Below are 20,286 nucleotides of genomic sequence, written 5' to 3' on the forward strand. Positions count from 1 at the left end.
CAACTCCAATAATCTGATTTTTATCTTACACATGTGTGCATAATTATGTGCATAATACATACCTATATATATCAATAGATATTCATATTATTCTGACACCGCATAATTTTTAATCAAAACAATTAAAATAAATTCTTTACTTTTACATGTTAATTTATTTATACTATATAATCGTAAGTAAAGTAGGTAATACAAATTACACATTAAAACAAATCAGCAAACGGTTATATTTATTGCTAGTCCTCAACTATATTTGGTTTTTTAGACAGACTTCTAAAAATGAGGGACGGGTACCTACATACAATTAATAATGATCGAGATCGAGAATAGATTTTTATTTTAAGAATATAAGTTGTAAACTAACATTTTTTTTTTAAATAATTGAATGTCAATCTTATGTTTTGATGAGGTACCTATTGGAATTTCTACGGCCTTACATAAAAAAAAGCCACTACAACATTTTGTATTCTTATTTATGCTGATGCTGAATAACGTCTCACAATAATAATTAAGGTAAGTTAAATTTTAAATATAAATAAAAAATTAAGTTGCTAAAATTATGAAATAAAAAAAACAATTTAAATGTTATGCAAATAATATTTGATAATTAAAATTAAACCTAAGGAAATCGAAATTATATGATAAATATGAATTGATTGATATTGAAATGGATATGAATGATATGATAAAGATAAAGAGCTTTGATGGAAATTTAATGGAGTTTGATGGCATTCCAAAATGGTAGATTAAGATTGAAATTTTTTGGCTTGAATTTAAGTATTATTAAAAACCTGTAATGTTAGTAGTTAAGCTAAAATCTATTTTTGTAGTTTAAAGACAATGAGTAGATTAATGAAAATAAAAATACTTTATCAGGATCAGAATTTATTGACATTATCTATTTCATGAAAAGATAACGAAGTTAATAGTGTTCTGAAATTGTTTTTTTTTTTTTGTGGGAGTGGTGACTGGTGAGTAAGTTTTCAGAATTTCTTTTTTAGTAATTTGAAATAGATATCACAAAATGTTATTAAGGTACCCCATCACCTTCAAGTCCGCCTGAATCCACGTTGAAGTAAGAATTTCCTTCTTAATTTTCTTACCTACCATTTATATTCAATGGTACCTACGATTTAATGAATTTATGTACTCGTATATGAGGTATACTATAATATATAAGTACTTCACTTATGTCTTATTTTTTATACAGTTAGGTACACCTACCTACTGCAATAATGCATAATGGTTTTTCACCATAATTGATAATATTATTAATTATTATAAATGATCACCACTAAAATTATACATAAAATACATTTGTATGTAGGTAATATAAATGACACATTTTTCTGAAATAGTGGTACTAAAATTGAAAGATGTTTAAGTTTTTTGTATCAATTACCTTAAATAGTTATAATAATATTATTATACCGTCTGATCTGAATGTAGGTTATGTAGTTATGTTATGCCACGAAGGTACACAAATGTACTCTATGAGGGTAGACTACGTATAACCGTTATCATCAACGCAACGTTTCGAAACGTTCTGGATATCGCACGCGCGCGCAAATATCCTCCACTCGATCGTAGTTTTTAAAAGATCGATATCTGATAAGAGTGTAAACATATATTTTATAATTTTGTATTAATACAATAATATGTTAGGTATTTTTGTATTAAATATTATTTCGAATGTTTGTCCGACACTTGTTGACTGTCAGACGTCGTATTTCATTAACATGTAGATAATAACCTTAATAACAGGATATTAATTGGTATTATATAAATAAATTAAATTTTTCGAATGTATACAGTTTGCGTGTACTGTGTAGAGTGATTGGTAGGATTATTATATAAAACTTAACGGTTACTAACAATTACCTAAATACCAAAATACTTATCACCATGAAAAAGACTTACAAGTTAACTGTCCATCAAAAGGCTTTCAGTAGTAAGTATAGTGCATATTGTATTGTTTAAATAACACTATTTCATTGATATTAGGTACAGTTGTATTTTTTTTTTTAATTTAACAATTTTAGGTTCAGAACTTATTGTCAATATTAAAGACTTTCCTAAAGCTGTTAAAGGTGATATTGTAGAAGTTTATCATTCCGACTCTGAACAAAATAAATTATTATTACAAATTATGGCATTTAAAGATGATTTACAAAGTAAAGGTAATTATTGTTTTTTAACTTATATTCCATTATAATAAATATACATGATAACTATTGTATAGACAATTATAAAAAAAAAACTATAGGTTTATGTGCACCACTCGGATTTTTAGTAGGTTTCGAATGGGTCATTGTAATCGATGCATTTTATCATACCTTAAAAGATTTTGAGTGGAAACGGTTTATCAGCCTAAATCACAAAGTATATTTCATGATAATGTTTTTAATATTGGTATTAAAGCAATTTATTCTACTTTGTATTATAGTAGGTTGATTGAATTTTTTGTGAAAATATCACATTTACCTATTGGCTATTACCTATATTATTAATATTTAATAATAATAAATATAATTTATACTATGTTTTAATATTATTATTAATTTTTGAGCCATTACCTTAAAACAGTGTGAATGATATAAATAGGTAATATCTAAAGTTAATATACATTTTGAATTGAAAATTGTATTGTATATAGTATATAGTAAAATTCATAATATTTGTATAGGTTAAATAATGTTTTTAAATTAACATTATCATTCATCAATAAAATATGTAAATCCATTTAATTTTGAACTTCCAATATTGTACGTGTGTATTTTTAATATTTCTAATCAAATATTAAAATAATAAAAAAATAAAAAAATTTCAAGAATTTTTACTCAAAATAATTTTTCAAGCACATTTATTGAAAAAAAAAACTATGCTCATACCTTTAAGTAATTCCAAAAGATTCTAATTATTTTTAAATTTAAACCGTGTAAAACAAATTATTTTGTGAATATTTTAAGTTTTTATGGTTAATCAAATTATTTTGTCAAAAACTTAGTTTGGCTTAAAAATTCTTGTTTTACATAAATTTTTTTTTTTTATGGATATTTTGAAATGTAGTAGAAATATTTTACTTTTAACTGCCCAAAGTTAAAAATTGAAGTATTTTTACTGCCTTAAAGGGTGACAAAACTAAAATAAAAAACATTTCAAAATCAATATATTGATTGATCTGCTTAGAACCCAAATATTACATAGTATAGTAACATGTTAAAAAAAATTTATAATATTGATTAAAAAATTAATTGAATAAAAGGTTAGACTAACTTATTTACTTACTTAAGAATATCTACATTTAAAAGAATAATGATTTTAATAATATAATAATATTAGGTTACTTATAACTTAGATGTTCATGAACCATATTTTTACTTGAATGCCAATTAATTGAACCTTTTAATCAATTTTTCATTTTAAATATTAAGATCTTCTTTTAAAACTTCAACACTATTCTACTATTTTATTATCATTGTACTAAAATCAGGTTTCTTTTTTTAAAATATAATATTGTTTATTTTTTATATAATATTATATACCGTCATAATTTTTGAAATATTATATTTCATAGTAATATTTACTACTTATTTAAAATTATATAGTATTTTATACATTTTTAAAATTGCAGATACAATAAGCATAGAACACAGTGTTGCAAGTTTATTTCAATTGCATGCATATAGTGATGTTACAGTAAATATTGTGAGTCCAGAATCTGTAATATTAGATTCTGTTGAATTGACATTCAGAGATCAATACCTTGGACGATCTGAAATGTGGCGTTTAAGAAATTCAATGATTGATACTTGTGTATACAATAATAAAAAAATGGAATTTTGTGGTGGATATACTCGTGTACAAGTTTATCAAATGTGGACCAAAGGAAAAATTGTTTCTTGTGGAGTTATCAGCCATAATACTAAGGTTAAAAATCTAATGAACTAAAAATTAATTGTAATATGAAGCATTTTCTATGTTTTAATAACAATGATTTTAAATGTTTTTTTAAAAACAAAAATCAATTTAAAAATCAAATCAACATAATTCTAGTTGTAACAGCTAATTAATAAACTTATGTTAAGTATTCGTATTGTCATATACTCATATTATAATATTTAGACCAAGTATAAAATGCTAAATATTTTGGATACAAATTCCATTATAATCAATGTAATGCAGTTTTATTCACTTAAATTATTTATTTATGTGTATTGAATTTATATTTGCTTAGATAGTGTTTAGATCTGCTACAAGTATGGTTTACATATTTCTTCAAATGACTTCTGAAATGTGGGAATTCAACTTTCTAGGGGATACTTATTTTGAAAAATCTGTGGATGGTTTTCTATATGACTTATTTGAAAAATGGCGAGTAAGTTTGTAACCTTGATTTCTATATTTAATTTATTTATATCTCTTCAAATCATGAATTCTAAATAGATTTTATTTTTATTTTATGTCACATAAATGATCATACATTTAAACTACATAATTATGTAATTTTTATCAATTAGTAATAATTATTACCTTAAATTTTTATTTTTAGTATTTTGGTAGTAATCATGAAGTAACACTTGTTGTATTCTCCCGAGTTTTTTACAAAGCTAATAAATTAGAAGAATTCCCTGAAGCTATGAGAGAATGTCTCCAAGTAGATTACAAGAATCGTTTTTATGAAGATTTTTACAGGTAAATTAACAATTTTAAAATAAATGTTAATAAATTATATAATTATGTAGTGGCACTAAAATCAGGCTATGTAGGCTTAAGCTTATATTGACCTTTTTTTTGTAAATTAAAGTTCTTAAGTAAATTTATAAACTTGAATAATTTAGCCTAAGAATGCCAAAAAACTAGATATTATACCCAAATCTTGTACTATAATAAAAAATTAATAAGTAATTAATAAAAAAAGATCTGAGATATCCTTTAACACAATTCATAAATTTTAATTTTATTGTTGTGTGTGATGTGTATTATTTTTAAGATACATTTTTTATTATTATTTAGATTACTTTTGGGTTTTATCATACTTAAGTTTTTTTTACTAACTATTTATTGAGTACAATGTATTTTAAATATTTTTATTAATTATATGTATTATTTATTATTCTTATATTGTACCAATTTTTTTATTATTATTTTTATTAGGGTAGTAATTCAAAATGAACGTTATGAAGATTGGGCAGCAGCTTCATTAATGCTTCTTCGACGTCTTTATTATACATACAAAATAGATATTTTAAACTATCATCATAAAGTACTTCATGACTCTGGTGTTTCAATTAGTTCAATACCAGAAGCTTATTTATCACATGCTTCTCAAGGCAATTTTCTTGAAGTATTAAATATGGCATTAAATGGCAAGTACATGGAATGGTTTAAAGAAATTAATATTTATCTTGTTAATATGTTCTTTAATTATTAAAATAACAATTACTAACACAGAGTGTGTAATTTTAAGTAATATGAATAAATTACACAATTTTGTAAATATTACATATGCAATGTGTGTAATACATTTTTAAAAAAGTGGGAAAGCTAATCTGCTGTACAGTTGGCTATCAAGCTTACCTCTCGATATTGAGTAGGTCATTGTAATGCAAGGGTCGATAATAGACAATCTGCAGCTGGGATTCAGAAATAAATAGTTCACAAAACTTAAATGGGGGGGACGGGGTGGTCGAGCGGTTTAATTCGTCGGCTGCGGCGCAGCCGGCTCCGGTTCGATCCTCGGCCACTGGGTGGCATTTTTCTCCGGGCAAGTCACGGTGTCCGGAGAACAAGTGCTGCCATCCCCCCACCCCGGGGCATGGCAGAAACCTACGGGTGCCCCATTAAAAATTCTGCCAAATACACTCACGTGTAACACCCCTACTGTTTCAACCCTACTGTACCAACCCTACCAACCTACAGGCTAATGACCTAAGTTGTCGAAGCCTTAAAATAAAAAAAAAAAAAAAAAAAAAAACTTAAATGCTGATTATAATATATTTATATATATAAGCTTTTGTTGTGCTGGATACATTTTTTCTGACTGATTTCACCTCGTTAATTTCACGTATGATCACGCCCACTGTTATTATTATTTTTTAATCAACATTTTAGTAACTGACAATTATTATAATTTAGTTATATTTCATAAGATATATTTTTTCAACCATTATTTCAAAACATAAGTGATTTGATGTTTTTACACGCGACAAAGAAAATATCAAGTAGTATTTTTTATTCTCGTGTAAAAACTTCATATGTGTGTAGACCCAGAATAACTTTTTAAAGAAAAAAAGAAAATGTTTTCTATACCATGACAGTTTTGTGATATCCAAACTCCCTTAGAAACTAATTGCTGACCCCTGTTGTAATGGACTTGTTAAATTTGAATTTAATGATAAATTAAAACATACAATAAACAATCCTAAGCGAAGAGTCTATCAACATGTGTACCTACTTATTTATTTAGTACAGTAGAACGTAGATTATTCGTACTAATTAGGACTGAGGGAAGTACGGATAATCAAATAACTAGGGCTAGGATTTATATGCATTTGTATGTTTTTTTCCTTAAGTCAAAATTGATTGGTTGTCAGATTTGTCCACGATTTGGCTTATTCTTGTTTTAATAGAACCAATCTTTTTTTGCTTATTTTTGCATATTTTGATTTTTTTTAGCTTAAATTTTTAAATTAGTAAGATTAAGTATTATTTGAAATAGCCATTAAAAATAAAGTTTAAAACTAGTTCACCGTACCCATAATATGATACATTATAGTGAGCTTTGTAGATAATAAAAAAATCTTGCATTTTATCATATAATATACATGATACAGCAAACATAACAAATGATATAACTAAATTAAATTAAATTAAACTAAAAATAAATTTGTACAACAATTTTGTAGTGTGGATAATTGACGAGCCAAATAATTGATATGCGGATAATCAACATTCTACTGTACTTTTTCTACTATTTTATGACATTTTAAATATAGGTTGCCAATTGAAAATCAAAAGTTAATAGTGATTTCACTATTAAGTATAAGAGTGAAAAAATAAAAATTGATAAAGTTAACACTTTTTGAAATAATGAGTGTTTAATGATAAATTAATCACTCTGTATATACAATATATATATGTTGTGGCTATACTTTTTAAAGCATGCATATGCAATGTTTTATTATTAAATTCAAATTTAATACCTACAGTATCCTACTCAATGTTGAGGTACAATCATAAGTCAAAGACTATTATACAACAGAACAACATTCCCAGTTTGGAGATAACACTAATTTTAGTACAACTCACTAATTTTAACACAATATAGATTTATTTTATTGTTTCCCTGAAATATTAATTTAAAAGAATCATACTAATTGATTAATTACAAAATAATACTGTAATAATGTAATAAATTTGTTTTTGTTACTATTCTTTAATTTAGTTTTTGAAAAACATTATATTGAAAGAAGTTTAGATCGGACTGGTCAATTAGCGATTGTTATATCTCCTGGTATGGGTGAATTTTATGTTGATAGACAACTAACAAATATTACAAAACAAAGAGTTATGGATAATGGTGTTGGAATTGATTTGATCTGTGTTGGTCAAGAGCCATTGTATGCTGTTCCATTATTTTTGGTAAGAAAAGTCTCTAATATCAATAAATGTTTTGTATATTTAAATATTTTACACTCACATATTTTTAACATAATATACTTTAGAATGATGTATCTCTAATTATTTATCAAATATTTACAATTTTATTTTATTAAAAGTCTTACAAACATACAACACAAAATTGATTCCACGAATGAAATTTTGTTATATTGTATGCTAGACCGTAACTAGTGGGGGAGGGTCTGGAGCCCCCCTCCCCCCAAAATTTTTTCAGTTACGTCCTTGATTGTATGTTTGTTAGACAGAGACAAAATTTGCGGATGTAGCGTTCTCTTTTATATAATTATTATTTATAATATTTTGGTTTTGGTGATTTTCAAAACCCTACACTTTTCATAAAAATAAATAAATTATTTTTCTTAGTTTTATACTTTGATGTAGTTTATTAATTGGTTTAGTTAATCAAATTCCATAATTTAAATCATTTGAAAGTATTCAGATGAATAATATTAGTTGGGAGACTAAAAATAATCTAAAGGAAGCCACCAAAAATAATCCTAATTATACATCTACTATAAGTATAATATAATTTAAACATTTAATCATTTCTAAAGCCAAAATGTTATATTATCTATATCAACTTTTATGTTCTGAGCAGATTATCATTAAGATAGAATGGTAAGGTTTAGTTGATCACCAAATAATACAATTTTACTTATATTTGTATTATTTTTTTAGTTTCAAAATCGTGATGAATCTTTAGGAGATGACTGCAGTATTCCACATTGGATAAATTTAAGGTTTGTTTAGTATATTATATTATTAATTTTGTTGAATGTTATTGCAAATAAGGGAAATCTTTAAGAAGTGTTCAGTTTAGGCATTAAGTGAAATAATGCAAGAAACGCATGAGCAAGTAATTAGGTACTGAATACTATCGGTGCTTAAGTTCTTTTATCCATAAAGGCGCTTTATTTATCTTCAGTTTAACTATTGTTAGAATGTTAGAATGTATATCTGCTCTGTGAGACCCCTACTTCTGATGACTATTTTAGATTGAGTTAAAAGACATTTCTTCTCATTTTATGCTAAATATTAATCACTTGTATGATTATTTACCTATTCTCCCTGAGCTAGATTATTCTACTTTAACAGACAAAAGTGTTGAAATTAAATTATTTAAAAGACTTACTTAGTCGTTTAACTGATGCTCTATCACACCATTTGATATATTTAGACATAATTCAAGTTGTAATAATCCAATCAACTGACTGATACACCAAGGAAATAATCACTCCACCTTCTAGTTTTAAGCTAACAACAATTATAATTAGGTACTTCTGAATCTTTATTATAGAATTAACAATATACTAGCTATTTTTATAAATTTATATTTACTGTATGTTGGGCCTTACCCTTAATTAGTAAACACATTTTTTGGTTGGTAGCCAAGTCTTGCTGACTAGAAAAATATTTATTTAAATATATTAATATCTGTGCCCTAAGTATGACTTAATTATTTTTGTAGCTTTTACAGAAGTAACCACATGCCACAAAGATCTACATTTGTTCCTCGGATTAAAGTACCTAACCAGTTTTCCAACATTTTATTAAATCGTCCAAAAATGGGCTTAAGAGTAGTGTCATCAAATAGTTTATCAGCTTCTATGCGAAATAAGTTCACCAACTCTGCACAAGATTATATGAACTATGATGATGGTGTACTTGACAAAAAAAATAAAACTAGTATGCCTAGGTTCGGGTAATTTACATTTCTTTAAAATACTAATGAATAAAACTTGGACATTTAATGGCCATAAATAATATCCAATATCAAAATATGCAATTATATGACTTTAAATGTTAAATATTATAATTGATTATTTTTCCAAATCTATGTAAAATAAAAAAGGTAAATATTATTTGAAATTCAAAATAATGTATTTTATACATTAAAATTACATAAATAAATATGTGAAATAAAATATTAAAATGTGAAAAATATGTTGTGTTATTAAAAAAAGTTTGCTTTTTATACTTAAATACTTGTTTATTTAACTCATTGGGCAGCGAGTACATCTTAAATATAAATTCTCAAAAATAATTTTAAATGTTATATAATTGTCCATATAGTAGTCATACTCATAAACAATTAATGATAATATCTTTAATTATTGTTTCAAATGTTCAAAATAACAATATTGTTTTAATTATTTCTAATTAGAACATTAAAAATATGTTACTAAATATAGAAATAATTCTGATAACATTAAAAAAAATAAATGCAAGTCATAAAAATCTGAGTACTACTAATGAGAATAATTTTAAATATTAAAATTATCAAAATAATGGCAGTTTTGTTTGTTTGAAATCTATTCATTTCTTATGATTAGTAATAATATTTAATAATAAGTAACTACATAGTTGCAACTTTTAACTATTACTATCTAACAATATTAAAATATTCTTATTAATAAGGGAATACTTAAATTTTTTTCTTTTTAGCAATACCAATAACATTATGCCACTAAATAAATTAAATGGAATCAGTGCATCAAGAAAAAAAAAATTTAGTACATGCAGCTTTGATGTAAATTCTGATAAATCAATTGCACTTAGCCGTAGCCTTTCTCCTCTAAAACAGCGTAGCATCACTCCTCCGCCCAAAAGCCAGTCTGAATTCATAAATTTGCCACAGTTAAACAGTAAGCATAACTTAAACTGTTTCATGGAGTCAATTATTTTAAATTATTTATTTTACTAATGTTCAATCAGGAAATAGAAGTCGAAGTATTGATGAAAGCTTGAAAAAGTATAATAAATTGGCTGAGAATGAATCTAGTAAACAAGATGCCAAAAACAATTTAAAACTTGTGCGTGTGCGAGGTCTTATTAATCCGTTTGACAAATCACGATATCACGTCAAGTTGACATCAAATCGAAGAAGATGGAGTCATACATTCCCAGAAAGTAACTATGTTATGAAATAAAACAATAATCAATTACTAATCTAATTTATTAAAATGATAAATAATATTTTTTTTTATTTAGAAATTAAAAATAGCAGAAAGTTCTATGACGATTTTGAATTTTCTGGACTTACAGAGTTGGGCTCATGTGATATGGAGAATATTCTGGAAAATATTCAGATACTGAAAAAGAAATGTCTGTTTTTAGTTATTATAGATTATTATAATTTAAATTGAATTAATTGTAATTTTTTTCTTTTTGTAGTAAATTTAAACATAATAAAATTATTAAAATATAGAATTGAAGAAAAACAGAATATCACAAGTTCTTGTGAGTGGACAAGTGACTTTGAATTGACAAATATTTGTACACCAGGTTAGTATAATATAAATAATTAATAATTAATTAAATCATTTTTAAAAATTACACTATATGAAATTAGCATATATTAGTATATAACTATTATTTATTTTTAAACATTTCATTTTTCTTAGTTCTCATTATTATAGGTATTATTTAATTTTTTTTATTTTTTACTGTTTACTTCTTATTCTGTTATATTAATTTAAATTTAATATATTTTGGTTAAATAATCATTAGACTTACTTTAAATTTTTCACTTGGATATATTTAAATAGTTTATTATTTAGAAAATTGAAAATTGTATTATAAATGATCAATCATAGTTATATTTAATTATTATATGCAGCAGAATATAACTATATTCTGAAGCCAAAATATTAACAGTAAAACAATTATAATTTATATTACATATCAAAATAAATTTAGTACAAACAGTCATTCATACATATAACACAAGGTCTGTAAATATAATAAATCCAAAAATAAACACTAAATACTTTGACAGCTATTGATAATTTAACTGATTTCCATTAAAAGGATCAAGACAGTAATAACAGTAAAGGATATAGTTCCTTTTTAACAAGATGAACGTGAACTAGTTATTTTTATAAAGGAACTTTTCAATCACTGAAACAAATTAATAATGTTACATCAGTAAAAGACTTGGGAATATGGTTTGATAACAAACTACTATTTAATACCAACCAAAACAGCATTAAAAATATAGCTCTCTTAGGCTTCTTAAAAGAAGTTGCAAAAATTTCAATGATCCAAAGTCAAAGCTATTGCCTTTGGTCTCCTACTCTTTAATTTGTTGACACATAGAATATGTCTTATCTGAGCGACTGATAACAAAAATAACCATCAGTACACACATTTAATATCTAAAATTTAAATACTATTTATTTATTTTTTACTTTCCTATTTAACCTAACCTAACTTCTCAAAAAAAAAAAAAAAAAAGGGTAGGTAAATTTTTTTTTAAGTCTTAATGTATTGAATTTCTGATGAATTTCAACATTTTTAAAACATATTTATGACTTAAAAATTAAACATAATAAATCTGTATAACATATATTTATAGTTATAAATATTTTAACAGGTGTTGATTGGAAATCACTAGTGTTTCCTGCTTGCTTACCAATAACAACAGACTATTTTCCCGATGAAGTAACTCTTCAATCATATTATTTATTTTCAAATTACAATCTGTTACCTGATTATGTAAATGCTGAAGTTGCCTTGCAAAGAGCTGTTTATCGTCAACCACTATCTGCTTTAGAAGTTTTTTATCAAATGATATGTCAACGCTTATCTCAAGTAAGAGCTTATACTTATAAATAATATAAAATTGTAAAAAAAAATACCACAGTTGAAAATTCAAAAATAAATAACCATAGATACTTGAAATTTTCATTAAATATTTATTTACATGATAATTTTCTGTATATATTATAATTTTCAAAATATTATGACTTATTTGAGAAATTTTAATTTTTAAGATCCCACATAAGTTGTTCTTGTATTTTAATACAAATTATAAAAATACATTGGCACAATTGTATATACATTTTAAGTTAAATGTATACAAAATTCTTTAAAATCACAATATTTTTAAAATTATGTTTTTAAGTAAAACGTTATTTTATAGTCAGATAGATATAAAAATAAAATTTAGTTCAATATTCCTCATAAGTAGTTTATACTGGGACTTAAAACCTTAAAAAATATACATACAATAGTAGTTTAAATTTGATGAAATTGCATAGTATTTTAACGATAAATAACAATATTAATATTAATATTAAAAAAAATAAAATATCATTAATATTATTTTATTATAATTTGTGAGAACATACAACTTTTACTCATGTTTTTAACTTTACTATTTGCAATGACATTTTTAAAATATGTAAATTTGTTTTAAGATATTATCTATTTATACTATATGAACCTATTCACACTGTTTTGCTGTAACAAAGTGGTCTTAACTTAAAAGTTAATAACAATAATACAATAAATATAATTTTTTCAGAAAAATTTAATCAACCTACCATAATACTAAAAGTAAAATAAATTACTTAAATAGCTATATCAAAAAGCATAGCATGATACATGCTTAGAGATATAGGCAAACAGATCATCTCTGCTCAGAATCGTTGTTTGAATAAAATAATATATTATTAAATTCAAATTTAACACATCCATTAAATTGGCCCATCTCATATCTAATATACAGCAGATATATACGTACTTACTTTTTTATATTACAAAATGCATATTTGTATTCAATAGGGTTTTCAATTGGTTGTAAGTAAAGATGAAAATCCAGAACATAAAAAGAAGATAAATAGCATTGTCATAAGATCAACAGCTCATGATGAACGATTTATTGAAATGCGGCTTAGTATTGGAAGAATAGTTCATACTGTTACTTTGTTTGGTTCAGAAATTCAAGTGACACGATATAGACCAAGGTAAATTATAATATGATCTCCCTTATGCTGCATGTATTCTTATATAATAATAAATCAATTAATAGTTTGATAAAATGTAATATTTTTTTTTATTTTTTATTAAATTTAAAAGTGATACTTTTTATGTTATATAAACCTTAAAGCACTATTTTCAGACAAGTTCAGTTAAAAAAATATACATAATGAAGTATTTTCTACTATATGACGTTTAAGGATATTCAATTATCCTAAGTTTGTAAAGTGTCCATGACAGCATAAATATATTACGTCTTTATTATTAAGTGTGTTATACTCATACTTCCATTTATAAACCCATACTTTTAAGGTTTTATACTTTTGGTGTTTAGATTTCCATACGCGACATTTGAAATACAATATCGCTATCGTTTTCAAGCTCCAGACCATTCAACTTATGGAATTTCTTGGATATCATTTATTACTGAGAAATTAGAAAATTATAATTGGAATTACATGGATCATTATTTATGTGCTCGTGGGGATATGGATTATGATTTACATGAGGTTAAGTTTAAAAAAAAATATTTCCATCATATTAAAATTATAAAATATTCTTAACATGAGCTTCTTGTAATACTTCAATCCTCTTTTTCAATATCGGTATACACTTGCATAAGTTATAATATTAATCAAAATAAAAATAAATTATTTATTTTTAATAATAGATCTAATCAGATATGATTTTTTTTAGAAATTAAAATATTGGCGGTTTCGTATGTATCTTCTTCCTTGGCGTCAAGATGCCACAAAAACTATTATGAGTCATTTAGACGATAAATTTTACTGTGATATTTACAAAATACCTACTATGGAGGAACAAGTTTGTTTTACAAATAAATTTGTAAAATTTATTGAAACATGGATAAATCGTATTAAAAGATCAACAACACTTAGCCTTAAGGTTAGTTTTAAATATGTTATTTAAATTTCCAAAAGGATATTTTTTAAAGAAAATCAATTATATGTATTTTAGAGTTCAAGTGATACATCACCTTATAGAGATCGTGTTAACTCTATACGTCCATTGGATAAACCACGTCCAAGGTCTGTTCACTAACATTATTGCTATTTGTAAATACATTTTTAAATGTCATTTAGGTACTATATTATGATTGTATTTTATTTTATATATTTAGGTCAGGTTCTAATGTTTATGATAAAGCAATTGTATCACTGTTTCCTGAAAATCCTGTTCAAGATGAAATTATTGATGATATTGAGAGGTAATAACTTATTTTTAACTATTTAACTAATAATTAATAATATATATTTTTAATCTGTATTTTAATTTATTTTATTAGCCCGATAAATTTAATTAACTCTGAATTATTAAAAGAAAATATTTCCAACGTCGATCTAGTAGAACATTTGTGTAATACACAAGTTGGTGTTGGTTTTGTTAATAGACACATGGGCTTACCACAAAATACATTTGTCAGTAATGATGCAATTACATGGCTTATGAACAATTTAAAGACAATAAATAGCAGAGATGAAGCTGTTGAACGTTTACAGGTTAATAGTTATCAAATATTTTCTATATCATTGATTTAAATTTTAAACGATAAACGTAATATTCATTTAATTTATTACTAGGACATTTTAAGCGAAGGATTAATTTGCCATGCATCTGGAGATTTTTCTCATCCTTTCATTGATGGGTTTTATTTATATTATTTTCCTTCATGTGAATCACCTACTGGTCAACGTAAATAATAATATAATTTATTACTTATATCAATTTTAATTAATCATTTTTCACATTTAGCTTCTTCCCCTACACATGATTTTCAAGCATTTGAAAATGAATGGGTCGAAGTGGAAGTTAAACAACCCATTGAATACCCAAAAAATATAGACTTTTTAATGGATAACTTGTCACTTCCACAGTCATTACAACATGGAAATAAACGAGAAGGTTAGTTATTTTATATCAAAAGAATGAAAAATACTATAACCTCTAAATATAAATTTATGAATTAGGATTAAACACAATTTCCAAATTTTAAACTCTTTTACTTTTGTATCTTTAGGATATTCAAATAACTTCATGATTATTAAGAGATATCAGGGAACCTTATGGTTTTTACAGAATAAAATAGGCTGCAAAAATTTTTCATTAAAAGTATAATTTTGTTCTATAAGTAATTTAATACAATTATACAATTATATTTTCATAATTTTGATATGTGCAAAACAGTCAGTTATTTAAACTAATTTTCATTTACTTAACACATAATAACTAGTTCTAGTCATAATAAATGGCAAGTAATTTCCACACGAAAGTATATCAGGTAAAAAATTACTGATGTTAATTCCTATAAATAATATAATATGTAAGTTTCTACACAAAAAAACATTATTATGAATGTAAAATATAATGTTTTCTTGTTGTTTTATTTAATTGTAAATTGTTGTAATTTATAAGTTCAATAATAATAAAAATAAAAATTATTATATATCATTATTTATTAATATCATCTTACACCTATGTAGAAACAACATTACTTTTATCCCATAAAGAAATTTAAATACAGCATTTTTTCACAATTTAGAAACTAATATAATATGTATTTTTTTAAGTGATGTATACTTAACTATGTAACCCACCTTAGAATATTACTAACTTCTACCACCTTATTAACGTTTATATAAAAATTGTTCTAAATATACTGTTTATTATATTGTGTGTTCAATTAAGATTACACAATTTCTACAATTATAAAAATAATTTTTTTTCATTCACCTAATTAATTGTTAAACAATTATGCTAAGTAATTGTTATAGAAAAATTTTTAATATTTAAAGCATTTTGTATATTTTTTTTACTAATATGTTTTTTTTTATTAAACAGTACCATGGTATAAAGAAGCTCATTTAGAAATGGATGTTAACAGTAAAAGTGATCGTGTAGAATGGGGTCATGCCAGATATCAATCTCTTTATCGTTGTGATCAGGCGTATGAAATTATAGCTCGATGGGTTGCAGCATCTGGTTCAGTTGTAGCTGATTTGGTATAAATAATGAATATTATTTTTTATTTTTTATTAATTATACAATTATTTTTTTTTTAATCTATTAGGTATATAATTGGGCACGTAAAGCACAAACTGGTGGATTTCAGTTAATACCATTACCTGCTGACCCATTTGCTTTGCCATATACTTTAAAATCTGATCCTCTGCGTGGTCCAGTATTTGTACCTCTCAATTTAGAATGTCTTCTAACAGAAGATAACAATTGTTTATTTCATGGTAATAAATTTATTTTATAATTGAAAATAAGAAATTTTAATTTTGTAACATTATTCTTGATAATATTATTTGTATAGAATTTGTTTAAAACTTAAAAAAAATTAATCCTACTGCATTTCTATGAATATTTAATTAAAACTCCTTTTTTATCATTTACCAGTTTTTCATTAATATAACTATCATATAGATTGCAAGAAAACATTTAAGATATTAAAAATAATATCTAATACATTTGTATTAAGTAAAGTAAAATATTCAAAATTAAAAAAAAAGTTTAGTTATCAGTGTTATTACCAATGAAATTTTGCTTAACCAACATTTACAATACTCCTTCAAAGTTAAATTAAAATATGTACTAATTAACTAATTCATATAATTAACACCAACCACATTTCTTTATAAAATTCTATTGAAAAATAAACTCTTAATAACATCTTAAAAATGTTTTAATACTAAAACTCTAGTGCATCTAAATTTTGAATAAGAAGATAAATCTATTATAAAATTTAAATCATTGTCTGTACACAATAATCATCAATTTATTCTTTGTTATACAATATTCTAGCCTTTTATATATGGTACAAACTTATAACTTAAAATTCAGTACAAATAGTTATTTTAATAAAAACCAGTTTCTTAATTTGTGTTATTATATTTATTTATATATTTATGTTTATACAGAATACCCTGAAGATTCATGGCTCCGAAGATTATTATTATTCCAAGAAGTTATACTTTACCGATTTGGGTTTGTAATATGTAATTCAAAAACTAATGGAAATGAATCATATCACAATCAATATATTCATCTTACAGGTTAGTAAGTTTAATTAGTTTAAAATGTTTTAATAAATTGTCTAAAAGTTAATTGGTTTAATAAATGTAATAAATAAGTACACATCTTTTAATTTATTCACAGGTAACGTGTTTGTGTTAATACTTTCTGATTTGATTGAAGAAACTAAAGAGAAAAATGATTCTCCTGATCAAGGGTTAAATGAATTAGAAGCTAGTGTTAATCAGCAAGAATTACAATTTAGCCCTCATATGGAGTACATATCACGGCATGTGTATCATAGTTTACCTAAAGAAAATGATCCAAAAATAGAAAAAAGGGTTAGTTAATAGTAACACTTCTTTAAATAGTACTTATTATAAAAATATAAAACAGATATTATTATAAATGTTTGATTATATGCTACGGCACTGGTCCAATGTGTGATCTACCGACTAAATGTTTATGTATGCTACTTAAAATAGTAATATATTTACTCGTACTATAATGTTAATTGTTATATTCTCATAGCAAAAGTATTTGTTAAATCTGATAAAAAAATTATCAAATATTTGAGTTTTTCTTGGGTAGCATGTCCGCCGCCATTCTTCTTTGAGTCGGTGGTCTAATAGAGGAGATTCACCATTTATTTTTATATTATATTTGGATTTGACTTACTTCCACAATGACTATTGTTTGAGTGTAAGTTCCCGTATTTAGATCCACAAAATTGTCAATATGATTTACAATTTGATGAATAAATCCATAGTCCTCAGAGAACTATATATATGCTCATCACTGATTGCTATGAATCGTTGTAGCAATTTCTACCACTTTTTCTATTATTGGTGTAAGAGCGTTTTTCGATCTCTCTTTTCTAAAAATCAACGTTCAGTTTAGTTGTCATTATTACGAGTACAACACAAACTAAATACCCACAGTTCCTGTATTCTAATTCTATAATTTTGTCAGTTATTTTCTATCAAAATTTTATTTTCATTATTTGAAATTTTATCGCTATCTTCATATGCTTGTGGATCGTAATCACCACATTGTAAGCGACCGCTATCTGTACAATGTAACCAGGACCAATATAAGTACCTATCTGTTATCGATAGATCACACATTGGACCAGTTCCAGTACTACTCTCCATAACAATATTATCCCCTTGTATAGTAATACAATTTAATAATGCTTATCTTTTATTTAGGTTGGTTTTCTTTGGGCATGGAATCATATGGTAAGTCGTAGATGGAAGTCGTCAAATCCAGCAACTGGTGATGAACAATTCCAAAATAAACTATTGGAAGATTTTAGATATTTTTGTAACAATAAAGATGACCGATTATCAAATTTTTGGAAATCTTGTAAAGATGAATATTATACAATTAAACACCAAGAATAAAATAAATATTGCGTGTTTAATGTGTTTCATTTATGATGTTTTACCTAACTAAAGGTTTTTAAGTTTTGCTAAATAATAAATTAAAGCAAATTTATTTTTATTTTTATACATATTATATCAATAGCTTATTAAATTAAATGTAAATTATACACTAAAATATTTATAAAAAGTACTCCATACTCCAATAATTATCAGTAGGTATATTAATTTTATGAATTTTATTAATTTTATTAGGTGTAATATTTATTCTTTATTGATTCAAATAGGCTTTAGTTTAAGCATAATAGAATAATTATTATAAGTCAAATACCTACTAAAATATAGTTATACTTAATACTAATAATACGGTCAAACCAAAGCAAAGAAAATGTAATGCTACTTAATAGGTTAACTTTTTTACTTACATCATAATAGAATATATTTTAATATTTTATTGATTTTTAATCTAAGTTTTACATCTGCTAGAAGTATTACATCTAGGTTGGTCTATCAAAAACCATAATGAAATAATTGTAAACAAAAATATCATATCTCTTCAACTTAAAATAACAACAAATCACATAATCACTAGCTACCTAATTCAAAGGTCAGCAACCTTGTTTTTAATCTAGATTATTGGATATTTGAATTTGGCAAAATGTTACTATAATACTTTGGTACATTAACAATAGAGGAGGAAGATCAAATACAAATTTACTTCAGCAATAGGGTATACCAACTAAAAGTATACAAACAAAATATAAAAAGGGTAAATATATTGAAGATTTTTTCCCTTCGAAAGATAAAAACTTTGATTTTAATAGTTCCGTCTGTCACTCAGAGCTTATTGATAACTATCATATTTTAAACAAACCCTGTCTTTTAAGTTATATATTCAAAGTTACTTCGCTCATTGATGTTGAGAAAAAATATAGGCAATGTTTAAATAGTATAATAGAAAATATAGGAAGTCAGCTATTAATTGATTCATATAAAAAAAACATTTCTCATTAATTTCATTAAATCAAAAATATGTATAATAATATAAATCTGAATGTATATAATCTATATGTGTTTCTATTAAAATTAAACAAAAGTATTCATTTAAAAAATATTAATGTTAATAAAAATAAAAATTTTTATTTAAATATTTTTACTAAAATATCAAATCAAGCTGATAGTAACTTTTGGCTTGTAAATAGGAATAATCGAATATCTATTAACAGCAAAGCTTGTAAAATTAAAGTTTGTAGAAATTGAACTCCTGTTGAATGAGTACATCTAGTTGGTTAATACTTTTTTCAAAGTGGCCAACTTAGGAAAAACATGTATTAAAAATATAACTTATGGTAAAGATATATAAGTGATTGCAATTAAAGCTTATGAAATTAATAATGGATTAATTATTAATCAATAATTA

At 24.5% G+C, this 20,286-nt stretch overlaps 1 protein-coding gene across 2 annotated transcripts; it reads left to right on the forward strand.

The window, feature by feature from the left end:
- The first annotated feature begins 1,627 nt into the window (after positions 1-1,627).
- LOC132926282 (GATOR complex protein Iml1) lies at positions 1,628-18,907 on the forward strand. Of its 2 annotated transcripts, none has more exons than XM_060990628.1 (27): positions 1,628-1,951; positions 2,043-2,180; positions 3,635-3,930; positions 4,238-4,378; positions 4,553-4,695; positions 5,158-5,369; positions 7,448-7,644; positions 8,362-8,423; positions 9,152-9,385; positions 10,129-10,328; positions 10,399-10,593; positions 10,675-10,788; positions 10,858-10,968; positions 12,059-12,276; positions 13,252-13,433; positions 13,781-13,955; positions 14,143-14,352; positions 14,425-14,495; positions 14,588-14,674; positions 14,753-14,966; positions 15,048-15,159; positions 15,220-15,369; positions 16,306-16,466; positions 16,535-16,706; positions 17,388-17,522; positions 17,626-17,822; positions 18,693-18,907. In XM_060990628.1, the coding sequence occupies exons 1-27, from the start codon at positions 1,906-1,908 to the stop codon at positions 18,885-18,887; spliced, it is 4,368 nt and encodes a 1,455-aa protein (XP_060846611.1). In that variant the 5' UTR covers positions 1,628-1,905; the 3' UTR covers positions 18,888-18,907. The 2 variants fall into 2 exon arrangements, with proteins under 2 accessions (XP_060846611.1, XP_060846612.1); XM_060990629.1 differs by having other exon boundaries at positions 1,629-1,951; positions 9,152-9,379.
- Positions 18,908-20,286: the final 1,379 nt, after the last annotated feature.

The sequence above is a fragment of the Rhopalosiphum padi genome, chromosome 3 (genome assembly GCF_020882245.1).
Source record: "Rhopalosiphum padi isolate XX-2018 chromosome 3, ASM2088224v1, whole genome shotgun sequence".
Lineage (NCBI taxonomy): Eukaryota > Metazoa > Arthropoda > Insecta > Hemiptera > Aphididae > Rhopalosiphum > Rhopalosiphum padi.

What these genes read in the sequence shown, in the direction of transcription:
- LOC132926282 (XM_060990628.1), top strand. Translation starts at nt 1,906, where the DNA reads ATGAAAAAGACTTACAAGTTAACTGTCCATCAAAAGGCTTTCAGTA. An exon ending in AAATTTGCCACAGTTAAACA is followed by an intron (nt 10,329 to 10,398) that starts GTAAGCATAACT and finishes ATGTTCAATCAG; the next exon opens with GAAATAGAAGTCGAAGTATT. An exon ending in GACAAATATTTGTACACCAG is followed by an intron (nt 10,969 to 12,058) that starts GTTAGTATAATA and finishes ATATTTTAACAG; the next exon opens with GTGTTGATTGGAAATCACTA.